The 22,098-nt window shown below is 44.4% G+C and overlaps 1 protein-coding gene across 6 annotated transcripts in view; it reads left to right on the top strand.

Annotated features, from left to right (window-relative positions):
- The window catches only part of TNPO1 (transportin 1), a 166,724-nt gene that overhangs the window by 89,487 nt on the left and 55,139 nt on the right, over nt 1-22,098 (top strand). For all 6 annotated transcript variants that reach the window (XM_073344303.1, XM_073344299.1, XM_073344302.1 and 3 more), the window contains 3 exons: nt 5,661-5,779; nt 14,766-14,826; nt 15,259-15,427. In XM_073344303.1, the coding sequence (XP_073200404.1) occupies nt 5,661-5,779; nt 14,766-14,826; nt 15,259-15,427 (349 nt within the window). The remainder of the gene's footprint in view (nt 1-5,660; nt 5,780-14,765; nt 14,827-15,258; nt 15,428-22,098) is intronic.

Below are 22,098 nucleotides of genomic sequence, written 5' to 3'. Positions count from 1 at the left end.
AAATGAGTCATAAATAGTTGTCAGTTACCTCCTTTTGGGGTTGAGTACTTCTGCACTTACTCCAACCCAGGCTCCTTAGTCATATTGGCCATTGAATCAAAATTTAGATGAAACAGAAGTGCCCCAAAAGACGACAGAACTTTTGCCCAGATGCCTCTATTTAGAAAGAAGTTGTACTTCAGTTTCTTTACAGCTATGTGTGGCTAATTGCCAGGCTACTTTGGCTAAGTTTGCCTTTCTAACGTGGGTCAGGGTGATGACCTTCCTCATGAAAGCAGAGAGGTGCATAAGGACATAATAGAGGCCAATTGGTGGGCAATGGACACCTGAAGCCATGGCCAAATCTGTCATCACAGAGACCATAATGTGTAGAACATTGTGGCTCCAAGTATCTGGTATCCTGAGAGTTGCAGACCACAATTGAGGACTTGTCCTGGGGGCTTAGCTGTTAAGCAAGTGGACAGACTGCTCTGTACTCACTGATGGACTCCAAAGCTACCTTATCCTGTCTAGAGAATTACACTTTTTCTGTCCCCAGCCACAGTTGAGACAGTGTACATAGTCTTACCATCCCAAACAGATGAAGTATCACACCAAAAAAGCACCTAAGATACAACAGGGTTGCCAGCCTTCCTCTTCCTCAGCAACATCCACTGCTCCGTTGATATTACAGGAGACTTGACAAGACTTGAGAACCCCACCTTTGAAAGCCACTTCTTCCATTCCATTGGGTGTGGTTTTCCTTGACATGAGGTATTTGAGTGTTCAGTGATCTCCTATGGCTGTCCCATCCGGTTCTACTTTACCCCCTTCCCTGTCCCTCTTCAGGGACCCTTCTCAAGAGAGCCTATTACAAAATGTGGAGGCCTTGTTGCTTTGCTTTGTCTTCCTCGGGAGTACTGGGGAAAAGGCTGCTTTTTCCTGGTATTTCTTCATTCTGAGGAAGGAAAGTGGGGTGGTCTTTGTCCTATCCTAGACCTGATGAGACTGAACAAATATATGCCATCCTCAACATGAGACAATTAACATTGCCTCTTTCTCCAAGCTCAGGACTGGATCTCATACATCCTGCAAATGGAAAGCTATTTTCACATATTCAGCCAGCCAGCCCACGGAAAGTATCCGCAATTCATAGTGGGGCCTAACCATTATCAATACAGGGCTCTGCCCTTTGGACTTTTAGTGGCTCCTAAAATATTCTGGCTGGCAGTAGTGGCAGTGCATTTAAGGAAATAGGATGTCTGTCTACCCATACCTGGATGACTGGCAGATACCAGCATTAGACAAATGGCCTTAAACAGCCTTTCTTTGTGAACTGTGATAAACCAGTAGCTGAAAGCCCATGCTGTAGCATATGTGGGGCAGTTGGACCAAGTATTCCACCATCTGTGCAGTTCCCTCTTACAACCAAATGAAATTGTTACATGCAATTTAGCTGTAGAGCAAAGGTAATTGGTTGAGTTACCTCTATTACAATGGTTTAGGGCTCTTGGCATGGCATATCCTTACCATAACGACACTACATGGGTGTAATTCGTAAAGTCAAAAAACTGAGAATGTGAAAACTGTGTGGTAACTGACCACAAATCCAGTGATTGAACCTAATGATCATTCTGAATAAAAAGAGTTCTCAGCCATGCTTGTAGCAGTTTCCAGTGCTTCACACTGACTCAACAACAGACATAAGCTTCAGAGTGACAATTCTGGAATCTTAGTCTCTCTCTCACTCACAGATGGTAGAGTTTATAGGATCTTTGATTTCAGATAGACAAAAGCCTGCCTGCTAGAGAACAGATTCTGGTCTCTTCAGTTAGCGGTAAACTACCTACAGGTGGTACATGTGTGTCTGGGACTCTTTGGCTATATGTTGGTGAGCAGGTATAAGATGCTGCTTGCCACATTTCATTATTGGACCTTACAGTTGTGGCTGAGGTCCATATGCTTCTCTTTCGGACGTGCATCACAGTCCCACTTCAAATTCTGCAGTAACTCGCTTGATTGCTAGACCTAGTAAACTTGAGGAAAGGGGCAGTGTTCCGTCCCGTCCTTGGGGATGACACTTGTTACAGACATATTAGGATCTGACTGTGACACCCTCAGATGCAGGGCATGTGGACTCAGGATGACTTGAATACACATGAATGTCCCAGAGGAGAGTATAGTGTTCCTGTCTGTTTTTCAGAACTCCACAGTGCAGTTCCTGGTGGACATTGTGTTGGCCAAGTGGTTGATCCATCCTCTTTCTGTCAGAAAGTCTTCAAGTTCTGGGAATGGTGCCATCAACATGGGGTGACCCCATTGGTGTTCCCCACCTCCCATGATTCAGTTATATAACCTAGCAGGCTTCCTGAGCAGAAATGTGATAACCACCCCCAAGTGGTCACTGTTTGAAGTCCATCCTAGACCCAGTACTCCTGGAAGTGGGACTCCTACCATAGACTTAGTCACCACAGAGGACAATGATCATATGGATCTCGACTAGACACCTTCCTCCTTCAGTGGTCTTGATGACTTCAATATGCTTTCCCTCTAGTTTCCTTGATCCCCAGAATATTATCCAAGATCAGATGGAACAAGAATTTAATCATGATAGCCCCATACTGGCTGAAACAGTTTTGGCTGTTGGACCTATTACAAATGTCCAAGAGGCCTTCCATATATCTTCTGGCCAGCACAGAGATAAAATCTCAAACCTCTGTCAGATACTGTACTAAGAGCCACACTTGTTGCACTTGACTGCTTGGATATTTGCTGGGTAAGCAACACTGATGTAGACTGGTCCCTTAAAGTTCAGGAAATTTTTATACAAAGCAGGAAACCTTCCACCAGGAAGATGTTTTGTCGTTCTGAGGTGTACTTCTAGGGTAACCTAGGATAGTATTGACCCAAAGGAGGTTCTGATACTGAAGGTCTTGGACTATCATGCTCCTGAATCACATGGTATTAGCATTTAACTCCCTTAAGGTTCATCTTGCCACAGTATCTCTGTCAGACTCCAGTTGTGTCACCAGTTGTACTCTGGTCTTCTTACACCCTGTGACATCATAATTGCTCCAGCGGCCTACTTTTATTCACCCTTCAGGCAGGGACCTGTCTTCCATGTGGGGCTTTGATGTCATCCTTCTAGAGCCTATGGAGCTTCTCTTGGGATCACTTTTGGAATGCGCAGTACACCACTTTACTTTTCTTGTGGCCATTATCTCAGCATAGAGAGTGAATGAGCTCCAAACTCTTATGATCTGACTGCCTTCACATTGTCCATGTGGAAGGATGTGAGAGAATAAACCACACTCCACCCGAGGTGGAGTTCTAAAACCACCTTGACCCAATCCATCACAGTACCAGTCTTCTCTCCTGGCATCAAGTGAATGAAGAAGCTGAATCTTGATGAAGAAGCTGAATCTTTGGATATTTTCAGACCTTGCCCTATACCTGAATGGGACCATATCTTTCAGGTGCTCGCCTCTCCTCTCTCTGACCATATCTGCTGCAATGAAAGGTCGTACTATCTCATTGAAGATAATTTCAAAGTGAATCACTTTCAAAGTGCCTCCACAGACACTAAGTAGTAGTAGATACCCATCTTGTGCCCCTAGAAAACACTTATCCAGATGTGTGGATCTACACGGGCAATGCTCAAAGGAGAGAATGTGTCTGCAGAATTGTGAACAGAGAGATGACTTGATGTAGGATGCTTATTGATGATAGACAGTGGCAACATAAAAATCAAACTTGCATTTGCATCCGAAAGCTATAAACTATGTGAACATTGTGATCTCTTCAGGTGGAGGGTTCTATAATTGTGGTCTGGCTGCCAAGGAAGTTCTTGACACGAGTCCTGAGTCTTGTTCTGAGTACGCTATTACTTCTGAGAAACCATTTTCTTGTGGGGCCTCAGTTGCAAGTGGTGGTGTGTAATGCCTTCATGTACCTCATAGCACAGTGGGGCCAATAGTGTTGCTGCAACACCAATTTATTCTATTGCTATGCAATCTTCATTCCCATTTCTTTACAGCACACATGCACAGTTGTGGCTTGTATTTGAAAATACTCATTGATAATTTCTTTCTTTGAGGATGGGTTTTTGCTGTCCACAGAGTCAGGCCTGCAATATGCAGGAGGTCAGACTACATGATCATGATGGTCCCTTCTGACCTTGAAGTCTAGGAGTGAGTCAGATTCACTCCTGAGGCCTTAGTTCTTGAGATGTTCTTTAGGCTATGTAGCTCACCAGCTAATTCTTCTCTTTTCCTTGGCTGTAAACTGGCTCTGGCTCCCTAACCTACTGCCGCCTAGCTCAGTGTAGCAGTATAGGGAGCATGTACTGTGATCCAAGTAACTCCCACTTGTGGAGAAAACTGGAGACAGTGGCAAGGAGAATGAAAACAAAATGTCAGGTACCTGGCTATGGCAAATCGGCAGATGCCTTTTTGCTTTTGGAAAAAAATTCCAAATGACACAACTGCAATTGTAGTCAGATCCCTTACTGTTCACATCTTCTTAGAGCTATAGTTTCAAATTGTGTGTAGACCAAGGCAAAAAATGGCATTGGTTTACTCAGCATTCACATTTTGAAGGTTATTCATTGCAACCGAAGGGCTAGAAACAGATTTGTTTTAATGAAAGCTCAGATTCTGGAGTGCAGTTCTGTGGCAAGAGCATAACATCCATGGCAAGTTCTGTAGCTGTGGTGTGCAAAGGATGCTGGTGATGTATTCCCCTTCTGCTCATGTTTTGGAGGTGGGCTGTGGCATACTGAAGCAATTGGAAGAATTTTTTTTAAAGCCCTTACTTGCTCTAGGTACATGGTATGGTAAACAAGTGGATTTTCTTGTTTTTTGTAAATTGGAACGCAGTTTCACGTGTAAGGACCAGCATGAAAGGATGCAAAGATTGCAGAATTTAAGGAGACTTGAGGGAGAGGTTTGAATGAACCTAGCACTTCTGAATGACAAGTGGCATATAGCAATGGTATGAACAGTGTGCAAGAAGAAGTGTGTGTTTTGGCTTAAAGCAATGATTATGGAGTATTAAGCTTTATTGGACCTTCGTTGATTTGAGGCATGGTCTTTCAAAGCTCTTGCTGGCAATAAGATTATCATTTCCGCTATTTATCTTTACTGGATTCACTCTGTTACATATCTTTGTTTATTATGGGATTTGATCATATTATTTTAAAAGTATTAAAGTAGTAAAGATTATGAAACAAAGCAGGGATTTTAAGGTACTAAAAGTAATATGAAAACACCTGCATCTATACATTTGTGGAGCTGCACCTTCCAGTTGTTGGTGGAGGAGAGATTTCTCTTCTCCCCCCTTGGGTGGGGGGAAGAGATCAAGTTGTCAAAAAATCTTAAGTGTTTGGCTCTAGCCTCAGGTTTAGCAAGCATTGGAAGATGACCGAAAAGTGAAGAACTTAACATTCTTAAGCCATGTACAGTGTTAAGTAGAATGAAGTTATCTTCACCTTAAGGTACAGTCAAAGTGGCAGTCTGTTGCAGCTGTATATACTAATCAAAAAGCACCTTTTTAAACAAAAAATGATCATTCATAATGGCAGACTGCAGACTAACACATGTAGTAATTTAACTTAGAATTCTATCAAAGTGTCCAAAGGAACCTAAGCGAATAAGGTAATGATTTCTCTCCATATTTTGTAGTACATGCTTCAGAGGACTCAGGACCAAGATGAAAATGTGGCTTTGGAGGCGTGCGAGTTTTGGCTGACTTTGGCTGAGCAGCCAATTTGTAAAGATGTGCTATGTCGGCATCTTACTAAGTAAGTTAATTTTCAAACAAGCAGAGTGAAGCATATTCTACTGAGAAACTAAGGATTGTAAATTAGGCCTCTCGTTCTTGAATTCTGACTGAAATCTGTTCTGTAAAAAAGTTTACAAAGTGCTTAGGAGAAATTCTAGATATCTGGTGGTTCTAGTTGCTTTTTTTTGTGTGTAATCTACAAATGATGAATTCAAGTATTGACAGCTGTTTTGTATGTAGTGATGGAAGTGGTTGGGCTAATAAATGTCCACATGATTGGATATGTCTCTGCACAAAGAACAGGGTGTGTGGAGTTTAAAAAAAGTTTTAAATCAGATTGAGGCTCTGCAAAAACTACTTACAATTTTTATCTCAACTTTAGCTTTTTTTAGAAAAAGGATTTATAACTCAGTTCATTTATAAATTTTAAAATGCCACTGCTGGTAGGGTATCACAGGTGAAAAACAAAATACTGAAATTTAAGATTCTGATCTGGAAAATGCTTCAGCAGTATATAATCACATGAAGAGTCCCACTGATTTCATTAGAGTTAAGCATATGCATAAATGTTGCCTGATCGGGGCTAAAATTGTAACTTTAATAAACTTTTTTCCTAGTGGAATGAAATTGGTTACTTCAAAATAAAATTCCTTCAGTGTTAATAGTGAAATATTTACACTTCCAGTATATTAATAAGGTAGTTGTGAACTTACTATACACACAGGGCTAAAATTTTCAAAAAGTTAGGCTTCTAAACCTGAATTTTGGACACCGGAGTGGGATTTTCAAGAACATCTAAGTGACTTCAGAGCACAAACTGTGATGGAGTATAGCCTGGCCAAAGCTTTTTAAAAATTTATTTACTTATTTATTTTAATTCTGGAAATTCCATATCAAGGAAGTTTGGTCTAGGCTGCAAATATTGCATCAGCTGTCTTCATGTCACCTTTTTTTTTGCGGTCGGGGTGTGTGTGTGTGTTCTTACACTGATTAGTGAGGCTTGTCTTTTTTCGTTATAGATGTGCAGTTTAAATGTGAAAATTCTTAGTAGAAAGAAATTTTATGTTAAAAAAAGAAGAAATTTGGCTAAGTATTAGGAAACTAATAAAAGAAACCAGTCCAAAACATCTACTTTACTTTCTTCAAAACTCTATATTTTTAAATTACTAAAAAAACAAAAACAAAAAAAAACCCCAACCCCTAGCAACATGTAAGTAAACTGACTTTTTTTAAATTTAAGATTGATTTAACCTCTTTTAAAAATAACTCTTTTTATTTAACTCAAAAGTTCTATCCAATCTGCTAAAGAACATTTGGTTTAACTGCTGCATTTTGAAGTACTTCTGTTTTTCTTGTCTTCACATCACTTCTATGTTTTTGAGTGTATCTTAGTGTTGATGGTTAATACTGACTTTAAAGTTGCAATGCAAATGTAGGCTTGATTCAGATAATAAATTCAGTAGCCATAAAAGGTGAATACAAAGGTTTTTTTAACTAAAAATTTATTTTTAACATTCAGGTCTTCCTTGCAATATTGTGCACTTCAGTATTTTGTTCAGCAGTTAGTTTTCTTTTAAGGGGGAACTTTGAGAACATAATTCTATCAATATTTGAAAATCCTAGAGCTATAATAAGTTAAACAGTGGGCAAGGTTGGTGTACTATTTCCTTAGACAAGCCTAGAAAACTACCTGAAAACTCAGCTAATTGTGTCTGTGAAATGATCCAATTGCTATGGTGTCTAGCACCCTTTCCGACCTTTGCTCTTCAAAGGCTTTTTATTTTTCTGTAAGATTACTTACTATATAGCTTCAGGTACTCATCACCCATATACCATGGTAATGATGCTCAAGAAATGATACATCCCTACACCCTAAACACCAATTTGTTTAGGTATTTCTCTATTTAAACGGATTTGGATTTATTTGGGTAGGGGAGAAGCTATTACCAGCATGATTTAATTTGTTGTGAAGGTGGTATGCTAATAGGAAGACTGTATATTAAGGCTGGCATTCATTTTCAGTCACAAAACACACATAGGGACTGATTCTCCCATTGATGCACATTCAATTCACATGGACTTCAAAAATAGTTAGATCCAACATGTACTATTTTTATGGATTGAGTTGCTGTCTAATTAGTTTGATTTTACAATTTACTTGAAGAAACTTACTAGAGAGAAGTCATATACACACACTTAAAAGGAGATTTTTGGCAAAGCCGTGATCAATAAGCATTCACGAAGTTCTTCAAATAGCTTCACTATAGGTGCTCCACTTCAGGATCTGCCTGTGCCCAATTGGAGATTTTGCCTCATTGGTATCCACAGAGCTGGGCCTACACCCTAGATATCCTCATATCCGAGCACAAGGATATGTGGCGTAGGGTGGGATAGACCCACCACCGCTCTAGTGCCTTCTTAATGAATGGCCTGTGGCCTGAGATGGCATGTTGTGTTGTCCCTAGCCATGCAGCTTGCTACCTCTTTTGTTCTTTTTCTTATTCTTTTATTTTATTTTTCTGTTATTTAACACAGTTTGTGCTTTTTTGGGGGGTGGGTTCCCCCACTCTCCTTTTCCTTGCCTGATCAGAGCCTTTGTTTTTTCTCAGGATACAATCTGCAGCCTCAAGTAATGGGTTATGGCCAAGAAATTGGGCTCCAAACCCTATGGACAGGTCTGACAGGTCTTTTCCCCCTCAATGACAGGCACTCAAGTGGCCTCTTGGGGGAGAGACTTGCATCTTCCAATTGTAAAAGCTGCTTAGGATATAAAAATAGGTGTAAAAAAAATGAAGGGAAGACAGGTTAAAATGCCTGTTGATGGAATATCTCCTTGAGAGCTATGGAATCCAAGTCAAATCCTGTACATCAGATTTGGTTGCACAGAGAGCCCTAGCAGCTGTCACTGCTGCTGCAGTAAGCAGAGACCCTGGAGACTCCTCAGAACTGTCCAGACCATCAAAAAAGAGATCCCATTTCCTAGGATGGGATAAGAGAAGGGGAAAGTTACCCTTTTGATTTAGCTCATGAGGCCCCATGTACCAACAAGGGTATTGCTGAGCTCCTATGTCCTCTGGTACCAAGACCCTGGCACTAGCTAGAAAAGCCACCCCACATATCTAGAAGCCATCTGTTAAGCTACAGCAGCACCTAAGTCAGCACCGGACCCAGTGCTTCCAAAGTACAAGGACTCTTAAGGCTAAGCAGAAATAGTCATCAGCCACATCTTCTGCAAGCAGCAATGAAAGCACAGAGGTTGTGCTTCGGTACCATTTTCAGGACCACACAGTGTTCTAACTCCTGAAGATTATCTCAAGTCCCTAGTACCATCCAGGCTCCTTTTCCACGAGGATCTTTGGATCCGGGAAGAACCTGAGTCTCTATTGCTCAGGAGAACCAGAAACATAGAAAAGTCCACATTAACTCTGGTCCAGCGCATAGAGTTTATCGGAGTGGTTCTTGACTCCACGCGAGCCAGGGCCTTCCTTCTGGAAACATGTTTTCAGGCCATGTTGGATCTCATTGCCCACATGAGGCATCCAATCACCGTGGCCCACACATGACTGTGGCTGATGGGCCACATGGCAGCATGCACGTATGTGGTCAGTCATGCCCAGCTTCATCTGCAACCCCTGCAGACATCTTGGCAATAGTCTACGTTCCTAGCAGGCACCCCTTGGACTGAGTGATCACGGTACCGAGCCACGTCCTCTCGTCCATAGATTGGTGGCTAGACCCCAAGTCAGAGCTGCAGGGAGTTCCCTTTGTGTCCTCATTACTGTTGCTCACCCTGGTCTCAGACACATTGGACCTGGACTGGGGGGCCCACCTGGGCGAGCTCAACACCCAGGGCTGCTGGCACTTCATATCAACGTCAGGGAGCACAAGGCGGTGCGCCTGGCCTGTCAGGCATTCTTGCTCCACCTGAAAGGCAAGGTGGTGCAGATCCTCACGGACAATATGGCTGTAATGTATTACATCAACAGGCAGGGTGGTGCCCTGTGTCGGGAGACGCTCTGCCTCTGGGACTTCTGTGTGTAGCATGCCATCCATCTGGTGGCCACCCACCTACCCGGAACCAAGAATATCCTGGCAGATCATCTCAGCAGGACCTTCTCATCTTGCCATGAATGGTCCCTCCATCTGGAGGTGGTCAGTCTGATCTTCTGAAGGTGGGGGACTCCCAAAGTGGACCTGTTTGTGTCCAGATGGAAGAGGAAGTGCCACATATTCTGTTCCCTGCACGGCAGAGACAAGGGTTCCCTGTCGGACGCCTTCCTGATTCTGTGGTTGGAAATGCTGATGTACACCTTTCCGCCGGTACCACGTATCCCCAGGGTCCTGCTAAAGGCAAAGCAAGACAAAGCATCTCTCGTCCTCAGAGCCCCGGCGTGGCTTCGCCAGCACTGGTTTGGCATGCTGCTGAGTCTTTCAGTGGTTGAGCCGCTGCAGTTGCTTCTCCAGATGGATTTGCTGTCCCAGGATCACAGCAACCTGCTCCACCTGAACCTGGCATTGCTGCACCTGACACCGTGGCTTCTGCGTGGAGTGCTTAGCTGCGGTCCAACAGGTCCTGCTGGGTAGCAGAAAGCCTTCCACCAGGGCTACCGGTGTGGCAGAGTGGAAGCACTTCATGTGTTGGGCCTTGGACAAGCACATTTGTCCAGTCTTGAGGAAGCGTCACTGCAGGACATCCTGGACTATTTGTTGTATCTTAAGCTCCAGGGCTTGCTTTTGCCTTCGGTCAAGGTACAGCTGGCAGCCATTTTGGCAGGTGGCTCTTCACCCATCCCACGATGGTGCAGTTCCTGAAAGGTTTAAGACGCCTGTACTCACATGTCCGGGACCCAGTCCCCCTGTGGGACCTGAATCTTGTGCTTTTTGACGCTCATGAGCCCCACCTTCGAACCCTTGGCTTCCTGCTCCCTTCTGCTCCTCTCCTAGAAGGTGTCCTTGGTCACTATAACTTCGGCTCGGTGGGTGTCCGAGATCAGGGTGCTGATGTCGGAGCTGCCTTATACAATCTTCTACAAAGACAAGGTCCAGCTGTGGCCACACCCGGCTTTTCTGCCCAAGTTCATTTCCCAGTTCCACACTGGCTAAGACGTTTACTTACCGGTCCTCTGTCCAAAGCTCATGCATCAGATGAGAAGTGCAGGTTGCATACTCTGGAGATAAAATGGGAGCTGACTTTCTACACTGACAGAACATGGCCATTCTGTAAGTCAACGTAATTGTTCATTGCTGTTGCAGACCGGATGAAGGGTTGCCCAGTGTTAGTCCAGAGAATCTCGTCTTGATCACTTCCCTCATCCACTGTTGCTACGACCTGGTGAAGCTGCCCCCGCTGGCAATCATGACGGCTCATTCTACTAGAGCACAGACATCTTCGGCGGCCTTCAGGGCGCAGGTGTTGATCTAAGACATTTGCTGGGTCACCACCTGCTCGTTCGTTCATACGTTCACATCGCACTTTGTGCAGACCCAGCAGGCTTGAGATGATGCTGGCTTTGGGAGAGCTGTGCTACCAGCTGCATGACGGTGAGCTCCGAGCCCATCTCCATTGATACTGCTTGTGGGCCACGTAGAATGGAATGATTCAAGATATGTTGCTCATGTCCATTCGATTACCCACTCTCCTGCCCCTCTTGTTGGAGTTGTCGGCAAGAAAGAACTGAGAGTGCACGGGCCAGCAGCGCCTGATGTACCGCAGCATGAGTGCAACGCTCTAGAGGGCTCCACAGCCAGCCCTACGGGTACTGCTATGGCAAAAATCTCTGGCCACGCATGTGGGCGTGCACACACCTAGAATGGAATAAACATGAGCAGCTCATCTTGAAGAAAAACAGTTATGAAAGGTAGGTAACTGTTTGTTTTTTCACCTAGCTGCCATCACAGTCGCCCCCCCCCCCCATACCCAACCACTATAAGGTTTATTAAAGGTTGTTTGTTTTTTTCCCAACCTTTTTCCTCTTTCAAAATGAGGTATGTTATATGGATGTACAACTTAGTCCACAGTGCTCTGAGGAAAGCCACATTTGAACCTATAGGAAATGTTTTCCTTCCTTCATTTGTCCCTCAAGATCTTGTTCTTGGTAGCAGACATCTCAGCCAGGAGCGTAGGGGGACTATGACTCTGATGGCTGACTCACCATACACAGTATTCTATCTCAATAATGTGACACTACATCTACACCCACGATTCCTACCTTAATCAGGAAGTTCACCTGCTGGCATCTTATCCCAAGCTTCGCTCTTCAAAAGGAGCAGTGAGCTCCATACACTGTACATAAGAACAGCTCTCCACTCTTTACCCTGAGAGGGCTAAGTCCTATGTGACTCCTCGTAGGCTTCTCATCTTGATTACAAAATGAATGAAAGGGCATCTGATTTCTATGAAAGACTGGAAGTCCATCTTAACCTGTTTTAAAGCTTTGGGTATTAACCCCTGAATTAGCATGATTGCCTGTTCCACCAGGGCTCAGTCTACCTCTGCAGCCCTACTGAAAAGCATACCTGTCTCAGCCATACACAAAGCAGCCACCTAGTCTTTTGGTAGGCATGTTTTCCTAGCATTGTGCTATCATGCCTACTTCTGGAGCTGATGAGGCTTTTGTTGGTGCTGATCTACTGTCCATACTGAATCTGTCTCTTCAGCACCATCCTCCATAGTTGAGATACTGCTCTGGAATCTCTTGAAGTGGAACACCCAAAGGAACATTACTTGTACAGTAACTGGAGTGCTTTGAGATATGTCCATCTCCCCCCCCCCCCCAACACACACACACACACACACACACACACGAGCTCCTCTACCTGCCCTCCTGCCTCAGTCTTCTCTCTGGACTTCGGTGGTTTAGAAGGAACTGGAGTCGTGCAGGACTGCCTAGAGTGCAGGTGCAGATCTGTGGACAGTGCTGATGAACATGTCTGATCAATAGCTCATGTGGATGCAAACAAAAGAAGTATGGGCTGGATGAATGCACTATAAGGTGGGTAGAAAGTTGGCTAGATTGTCGGGCTCAACGGGTAGTGATCAATGGCTTCATGTCTAGTTGGCAGCCGGTGTCAAGTGGAGTGCCTCAGGGGTCGGTCCTGGGGCCGGTTTTGTTCAGTATCTTCATAAATGATCTGGAGGATGGTGTGGATTGCACTCTCAGCAAATTTGCGGATGGTACTAAACTAAGAGGAGTGGTAGATACGCTGGGGGGCAGGAATAGGATACAGAGGGACCTAGACAAATTGGAGGATTGGGCCAAAAGAAATCTGATGAGGTTCAATAAGGATAAGTGCAGGGTCCTGCACTTAGGACGAAAGAACCCAATGCACCGCTACAGAATAGGGACCGAATGGCTAGGCAGCAGTTCTGCGGAAAAGGACCTAGGAGTGACAGTGGACGAGAAGCTGGATATGAGTCAGCAGTGTGCCCTTGTTGCCAAGAAGGCCAATGGCATTTTGGGATGTATAAGTAGGGGCATAGCGAGCAGATCGAGGGACGTGATCGTCCCCCTCTATTCGGCATTGGTGAGGCCTCATCTGGAGTACTGTGTCCAGGTTTGGGCCCCACACTACAAGAAGGATGTGGATAAATTGGAGAGAGTCCAGCGAAGGGCAACAAAAATGATTAGGGGTCTGGAACACATGAGTTATGAGGAGAGGCTGAGGGAGCTGGGATTGTTTAGCCTGCAGAAGAGAAGAATGAGGGGGGATTTGATAGCTGCTTTCAACTATCTGAAAGGGGGTTCCAGAGAGGATGGTTCTAGAGTATTCTCAGTGGTGGAAGAGGACAGGACAAGGAGTAATGGTCTCAAGTTGCAGTGGGGGACGTTTGGGTTGGATATTAGGAAAAACTTTTTCACTAAGAGGGTGGTGAAACACTGGAATGCGTTACCTAGGGAGGTGGTAGAATAGCCTTCCTTAGACGTTTTTAAGGTCAGGCTTGACAAAGCCCTGGCTGGGATGATTTAATTGGGGATTGGTCCTGCTTTGAGCAGGGGGTTGGACTAGATGACCTCCTGAGGTCCCTTCCAACCCTGATATTCTATGATTGATCCTGAAGTGGAGCACTTACAGGGACACCCTTCTCGAGCTTAGTTAAGTAACGTTTCCATTTATAGTGACAATAGTTCTGAAACAGTTTCACACTTGATTAGGATGCAGTAAAGCTGCGCTAATGGAAGAGACCAGTATAGATTAGGAAGTGGTTTTATAGTCCGTGCCAGGTAGGTCTAATGCAGGTGACATTATGCACACCCCAGGCCAATTAGGGATCTTTGTGTCATATTCGTAACAGTGAAGCTGGGCCCAAATCTTGAGCTAGGATCACTAAAACGGTATCCTTCCCTGCAGAGCCGTGTTCTCATTGTGAAGATCATGTTTTTTTTGGTGGGTATGGTGGGTTGGGTTAGTGAGGTGGCGGTTTTGATTTAATTTTTGAAAGATATTTGGGACAGTCCATGACTAAGGAGGAGTGGAGTGACTAACCTGCTGAGTGGTTATATGAGTAGGGGCAGCAAGGTGGCTGGGATAAGTGGGTGCCACCTTAGTACTCTTCCATCTGTCCTAAAGGGTTAGGTGAAACAATGTGTACAGCACACGTTGGGAGCTTGAGTCCCCATTCAAAGGATTTGGCCTGTACCCAGAAGCACTTTGAGGCGTTAATTTTATAATGTTGAAAATGTTCAACTTACATTTAAGACATGATTTCATCAAATGTGTAACATGATTAAAACTAATTTCGATTTCCCTCAATTATGCAATACATTAACTTAAACTAGAAATTGTGTAACATACAGTCAAACTTTCATAAGCCATATGCCTGTACCTCAGAAAATCAGACTGCTTTTTTTATTTAGGAGCTTAACTTTAGGGGTAGGTTTGAAAAATTTAGCCTATTGATGATAAATATAAACCAGCTTCTAAAAACAAAATTTGGCTCAGAAAATTGACAGTTGTCTGAATTATGCTTTTTTTTAACACATACATATTAAAACCTTTCTTTGTAGGTTGATACCTGTGTTAGTAAATGGTATGAAGTACTCAGAAATAGATATTATTCTGCTGAAGGTGAGCAACAATTTCACTTTACTTCTCAAGGAATGTATTCATTTGACTATTCACTTCTAAATTACTGTGCTAGGGCAGTTTCTACCTAGCAGAAATAGCTTGTACAGTATGGGATATAGCTAAGAAGTTGCGCTAATTAATCCATTCTAGCACAGAACTAGAATTACTACTGTACAATAAAAAGGATTTCTCTACCTCTTTTTCCTCCTTCCCTCTCCGTTCATGTTTCTAGAAGAATGCAGGAATTAGTGGCTCTTTTGGTCAGGTGGCCAGCCCTGAGGTGGCTGTGAAGCTGAAGAAGTTGTCATAGTTTTCCCGAACATATTACCCACTATATTGCCTTTTAAAATATCTTGGGCAACCTGGCTGTACTGTTTCATAATCTGATGGTATAATAACTTGCAAGCATGCTTAATGTTTCATTTTTAACAGGGGGATGTTGAAGAAGATGAAGCTATTCCAGATAGTGAACAGGACATAAGGCCTCGTTTTCATCGTTCACGGACAGTGGCTCAGCAGCATGAAGAAGATGGTATTGAGGAAGATGACGATGATGATGATGAGCTTGATGATGATGATACTATTTCTGACTGGAATTTAAGTAAGTCAAACTACTGTGTTAGGTAGTGTAAAATCTACAGCTCATGTAATTCAGAACCCTCCCTTTCTGACTCCTTCTGTGTTTTTAGTGCATTGAACAGAAATGCTGACGTTTTTAATTTTGGGATAGCTCTGTTCACATTCCTGAAATCCTTTGGTTGCTTGGCACTCTTTCTATTGCTTAAAAAGAAACTCTGCTGTATAGCTAAATTCACATGTTTGTAACTACTATATGTTTACCTTTATTGGTTAGTATGGCAAATGGATCCATTACATGTTTCTGCTCAGATTAATGAAGACTTTCCAGATTTACCCTTCTCACTTAGTGGAAAACCAAGTGAATTTAAGTTCCAGAAAGTCTTACATCATCACAAACCATGGCTGATCTGCCTAACATGACTGGGCATTATTATTGAGTAACTTTTTAGTGCTTTAATCTTCTATATTTATATTTAAGGCCCTGAGAAAAGCACATATTTAAAAAACAAATAAACCAACAAATCTCCAGCAGTGTCATGGATAAATGTGTGTTCAGGGGATATGTATGCTGCAGAGTCGCCGTCGCCCCCCCCCCCCCCCCGCTGTGAATTTTTCCAGCCGCAGGACTTCTGCCTCCCTTCTGAGGTGCTGGCTGCTCATGGGTGGTTAGTTAGACTCGTCTCATCCTGGAATAGGGTCCTATCCCATGGAATTGGGGTGGAGGGTGTGTTGGGGTGTATGTCTTGCTGATGGACAGGGTAACAAAAGCCACCTAGATGAATAGCAAGAGCCAGCTCAGCAAATAGATGAATCCTGTGGTGCCAGCCGACCTGGCCCCGGGGCAGGGATCAGGGCCCCAGCTCCAGTCCAGGCTGGTTTTACTGCTTCCTCTCTGGCTGGCAGGGGGGGAACGGGGGCAGTGCTGAAGCGACTAGGAGCCTCAGCCCCACCCCACAGCGGCTTCTCACCAGCTAACACTGTGACCAGGATCCATTCTGATTCCTCTGTTAAGGCTGGCCTTCCTCACGCCTTTGCTCATGTTTCAAGCAGCATCGGTGCTGGCCCCGATGGGGGGATGGATCTTGGTCTTAGCTCCTGGCAGGCCAGCACTGCAGTATCTCTCCTGAGTCTTTTGGGGGCCACTGTGGGCGAGGCTGGGATTCATAATTGGCATGTTGTGAGCACCACCCCTCACCCCCTGCCAGCCGGACCAAAAACAGCATCAGTGGTCTGGGCCAGGGATTTGCAAACTTTTTTTAACTCAAGGCTCATCTGTGCAGCTGCAGTCGGCACCATGGCCCACTATTAACGCTTCTTGAGGAAAATTATTAATTTTAATTATTATGTAAATATAACCTAGAATGGTGTGATAAACAATGATCAGAAAGGTAGCCATGTTAGTCTGGATCTGTAAAAGCGACAGAGTCCTGTGGCACCTTTATAAACTTACAGGTGTATTGGAGCATAAGCTTTCATGGGTGAATACCCACTTTTTCGGGGCATGCATCTGACTAAGTGGGTATTCACCCATGAAAGCTTATGCTCCAATACGTCTGTTAGCCTATAAAGTGCTGCAGGACACTCTGCCATAATAAACAATGTGCATTTCTTTTTCATTTTAATGTTAGAAATTCCTAGCAATATGCACTCCAAAAATGCTTCAAGACCTTTGAAATGAAACAGTTTTAGTAAAGCTATACTTTGAACACCACATTTTGCTCTGAACTTTTTTAAACAGGGAAAACAGTTTTGTATAAAACTGAACAATAAGCAACACAACAATATTTAACAAAATTATTAAAACACATTGTGCTGTTTGATTTTTTAAAACAAAATATTGTCCAACTTGAACACTATATTGTGTTTTCAATATTTTGAGGGTAAAATCTATACTATTGTGCTGTGTAAGTAAAGACCTAACCCTATTCTCTGTTTATTAATTAGAAAAGAATCACATTGTAAATAAAAATACAAAATAACTTACAGACCAGGAGCATTCTTAATGGGATGGATGTGCCTGCTTCTCCTTGCACAGTTTTTCCATCTGGGGACATACGTTAATGAGGGTCAACCTGATGATATCTTTTGGTTTTCAGTCTTTCAGCCAGGTCAAGGTGCAGGCAGTGGATAGCTAGGGGCTGTGTGCTGGCAGGGAGGTAGCTCAGGGTATGGGAAGGGGCTGTGTCTTAGGGGATGCCACTGCTGCAGGGCCCAGCCATGTACTCAGTCCCTAGCTGGCACAGTGGGGACAACTCTGCTCCTTCTGGCTGTGTGCACCATGCTGTCCTACATGGTCACTCTGGCCACCAGCACTCAGTGGTTCATGGGCACCAAGGACGTACACCTACCTCAGCCTGGAGGGCACAGCAGCTGTTACCCAACCCACGTGGGGAAACTGACCTGGACGTACACAGTGTCTGGAGTCACTGCTCTCCCCTCAGAACGTTCCTTTGTCCCCCCAGCAGGTTCAGGGAAGGGGTGGTGAGTGGCAACGTCAGGCACTTGTGCATGCAGGTCGGTTTCCCCACATGGGCTGTGCTATGAGGTGTCAGGAGCTGTTCTCCCACCCTCCCCTTACCCAGCCCATGTGAGGAAACTGACCTGGACACACAGTGCCTGGTGTTGCTGCTCACCCCTTGGAAACTCCTCCCATGATGGCGGAGCACCCAGGACTGTTGTGGCCCACCTTTGGGGCTCGGCCCATGGTTTGAGAACCCCTAGTATGGGCCAGGCTCTGATCCCTTACCTGGGCCAGGCTGACTGGTGTCATGTGCTTCATCTTCTTGCTGAGCTGGCTCTGGTGGCAAATGCAGGTGGCATTTGTTACCCGTATCATCAGTGAGATGTCTTCTCCTGTCTCCCATTCGCTGGGATAGGAATGACCTGCCGCCTCTGGGATGCACCATGGAGAGCCACAAGCAGGAATGCCCACTTCTGCCTCCCTGCTGCTGGAAAAATTCATGTTTCAAGGTTTTTGTGTTTTTGTGGGGTTTTTTTGTTGTTCCTCCCCTCCTCCCCCACCCTTGAGAGCTGGAAACTTTTAAATGCAAGATGAGATTATCAGATAAATTAATTCTAGAAACTGGTGCCAAACATGCCAAACCCATGGTGAAAATGCAGAAATTGGGCTTGTTTTTGGCTTAATTGGCTTGTGAGTTGCTTGTTGGCTAGTTTTTGGCTTGTAGCTTGTTGCTGCTTTTTTTTTTTCTGATCGGCTCCCGGCAAGCGGGGGAGAGAGTCAGGGGTGCACAGTGAGCCCACCACAGTCCCAGACTGTGTGCTGGGGGGATCTAGTCACATAGAGTGTTAGAGTGCTTAGGGATTGGCTTGTTTTGGCCTTGTTTTGAAATGGGATTAGCTTGATTTTTTGCTTATTGTGAAAGTCGGGGTGCTTATTTACCACCTGAAAGTTGGCAACTGTGACTGGGTCTCTAAGAAAAACACAGAATATTTTATTTAAAAATAATCCATATGCAAATAGAAAATTGTCATATATATCACAAAATAATGTGCAACACCCATGTTCCTGGAATCCCGTTCACTTTTAGAATCCAAAAGTAGATTTGGGCTCCTGATTGATCTTTTCCAGAGACAGTCCAGATGTTAGCTTGTATATTGCTATAAAACACAGTTTAATCTGTGTTTTTTCCTTTTTTATTTTGTTGCATTCATTACTGTAAGTGGAAGTTATCTTTATATATTTAGCTGACTGAAAAGTCATATGTGAAGTTTCCTCTAATTAACTGATTACATAATCTCGGAATTGCTGATGCTATATATAGCAGATTAGAAAGTAAATGGTTTGAAAAGGTTGGTTGACAACTTGTTTTCCTTATATCTGAGCAGGTTGAATGAATGTATATGCTATAGTTTTGGTTTAGCTTTAAGTGTTTGTCATACAGTAACTCCTCACTTTAGCATTGTCCCAGGTTACGTTGTTTCATTATGTCGTTGATCTATTAGAGAACATGCTTGTTTAAAGTTGTGCCGGGGTGAAAGTAAAGCCGAAGATTTATCGGTACGGGGTCCGGCTCTGGTCCCCGGAAGGGTGGGGCTGGGGGGGTCAGTATCCTCCAGCCGGCCCTTCCACGCTGCCTGGCCAACCCCGGGCCCTTTTAAATTGCCAGCCCTGGGGCAGCTGCTCCTTTTGCCCTCCCCCGTCAGTGGCGGGGGAGGGGGGGTGGGTGCAAAAGGGGCAACGACATTAAAGCGCTGCCACGACAGTGCTTTAAGCAGGGTCCTTTGCAACAGCACTTTAAAGTCAGATGGATACGGGCCAGTACTGGCTGCCACTTTTTACTGGTATGCCATACCCACCCGTACCGTCTTACTTTCACCCCTGAGTTGCGCTATGCTTCCTTATAACGTTGTTTGGTAACCACCTGCTTTGTCCACTGGTTTCAGGAAGAGCAGCCCATTGGAGCTAGCTGGTTGGGGCTTGGAACCAGGGTGGGCTGGCAGCCCACTTAAGTTCCCTGTGCGGCAGCTGTCCAGCAGGTTATCAATTGCTGGGCAGTTCATGTGTCCTTCCCCTGCACTGCCGTGTACTGCTCCTGCCCTCTGCCTTGGAGCTGCTCCTGGGAGCCTCCTGCTTGTTGGGGGGGCGGGGGGGGGGGAGGAGGGGTGCTGATGTCAGGGTGTCCCCTGCTCCTGTACTCCATCTCCACAGAGCAGGGGGGACAGGACTCTGGATGGAGGGAGCTTGTTGGCAGCAGCTGCTGTCTCAACTTGCTGATCTACTTAATAAGGCAGTGTACTCAGAGTGGAGTCAGCATACTTAAAGGGGCAATGCACATCTCTCTCTCTCTCTCTCTCTGTCACTCACTCACTTACACATACCACCCCCCCCCCCCCCCCCCCGCATTTTGGAAAGTGGAGGGAATGGTGCGCTCCAGTGGGATAGCCTGCATTCATCATCACGTTCCGTTTCCACAGGGAATGTTTGCAGCCACTGCCATGCTTCTGTTGTGTCTCCTCCCTCCATTTGTGTAGCCTCCCACTCTACAAGGCTGCATTAACAACGTGTTAACCCTTGAGGGCTCAGACTAGTGCTAGTTGATCATTTAGCAGTAAGGCATTCCCTCGGAAATATCCCACCCTCTGACTCCACCACCTCAACCAAGCTTCACAATCATCATTGCTGTGTACAGTATTAAATTTTGTTTAAAACTTGTAGAGTGTGTGAGAGAGAGAGAGAGAGAGAGAAAATTTCCCTAGAACCTCCCCTCCACCCCCCCAGGTTTACATTAATTCTTATGGGGAAATTGGATTCGCTTAACATCGTTTTGCTTAAAGTAGTATTTTTCAGGAACAGAACTACAACGTTAAGTGAGGAGTTACTGTACAAAATTATGATAGAAATCTTTGTACTTGGTAGGAGCGTGAAACTATTTCATGAGGGCTGAAGTGTATCACTCTTCTCACTAACAACTTAGTCTTTCCCACTTTTAGTAAAAAGAAAAGGAGTACTTGTGGCACCTTAGAGACTAACCAATTTATTTGAGCATAATCTTTCGTGAGCTACAGCTCACTTCATCGGATGCGTTCAGTGGAAAATACAGTGCGGAGATCTATATACATAGAGAACATGAAACAATGAGTGTTACCATACTCACTGTAACCAGAGTGATCACTTAAGGTGAGCTATTACCAGCAAGAGAGCGGGGGGAGGGGGACCTTTTGTAGTGATAATCAAGGTGGGCCATTTCCAGCAGTTGACAAGAATGTCTGAGGAACGGAGGGAGGGAATAAACATGGAGAAATAATTTTACTTTGTGTAATGACCCATCCACTCCCAGTCTCTATTCAAGCCTAAGTTAATTGTATCCAGCTTGCAAATTAATTCCAATTCAGCAGTCTCTCGTTGGAGTCTGTTTTTGAAGCTTTTTTTGTTGAAGAATTGCCACTTCTAGGTGTGTAATCGAGTGACCAAAGAGATTGAAGTGTTCTCCGACTGGTTTTTGAACGTTATAATTCTTGACGTCTGATTTGTGTCCGTTTATTCTTTTACGTAGAGACTGTCCAGTTTGACCAATGTACATGGCAGAGGGGCATTGCTGGCACATATCACGTTGGTAGATGTGCAGGTGAACGAGCCTCTGATAGTGTGGCTGATGTGATTAGGCCCTATGATGGTGTCCCCTGAATAGATATGTGGACACAGTTGGTAATGAGCTTTGTTGCAAGGATAGGTTCCTGGGTTAGTGGTTCTGTTGTGTGGTGTGTGGCTGCTGGTGAGTATTCCTGCAGGGAATAGCTCACCTTAAGTGATCACTCTCGTTAGTGTGTATGGTAGCACCCATTGTTTCATGTTCTCTATGTATATACATCTCCCCACTGTATTTTCTACTGAATGCGTCCGATGAAGTGAGCTGTAGCTCACGAAAGCTTATGCTCAAATACATTTGTTCGTCTCCAAGGTGCCACAAGTACTCCTTTCTTTTTGCGAGTATGGACTAACATGGCTGCTATTCTGAAACCACTTTTAGTGTGGCTCCATTTTGGGATTGCTTAATGGTAACTATTTTGTGAAATGGAATACTTTCTCTCTGCAACTAATCCACAAGTGTTTAAGCTCTGTTCTATGGTTATTTATTTGATCTTGAGTAGAGAAAGCTGCCCGTCCATGGCTATGTAGCCCATAAATGCAGTGTGACTGTTTCTCCCTGGAATGTGATTTGTGGTTCCAGAATA

Source organism: Lepidochelys kempii, chromosome 5, assembly GCF_965140265.1.
Source record: "Lepidochelys kempii isolate rLepKem1 chromosome 5, rLepKem1.hap2, whole genome shotgun sequence".
NCBI lineage: Eukaryota > Metazoa > Chordata > Testudines > Cheloniidae > Lepidochelys > Lepidochelys kempii.
Note: the sequence above shows the minus strand (reverse complement) of the source record. Positions and strands in the feature narration are given on the sequence as shown.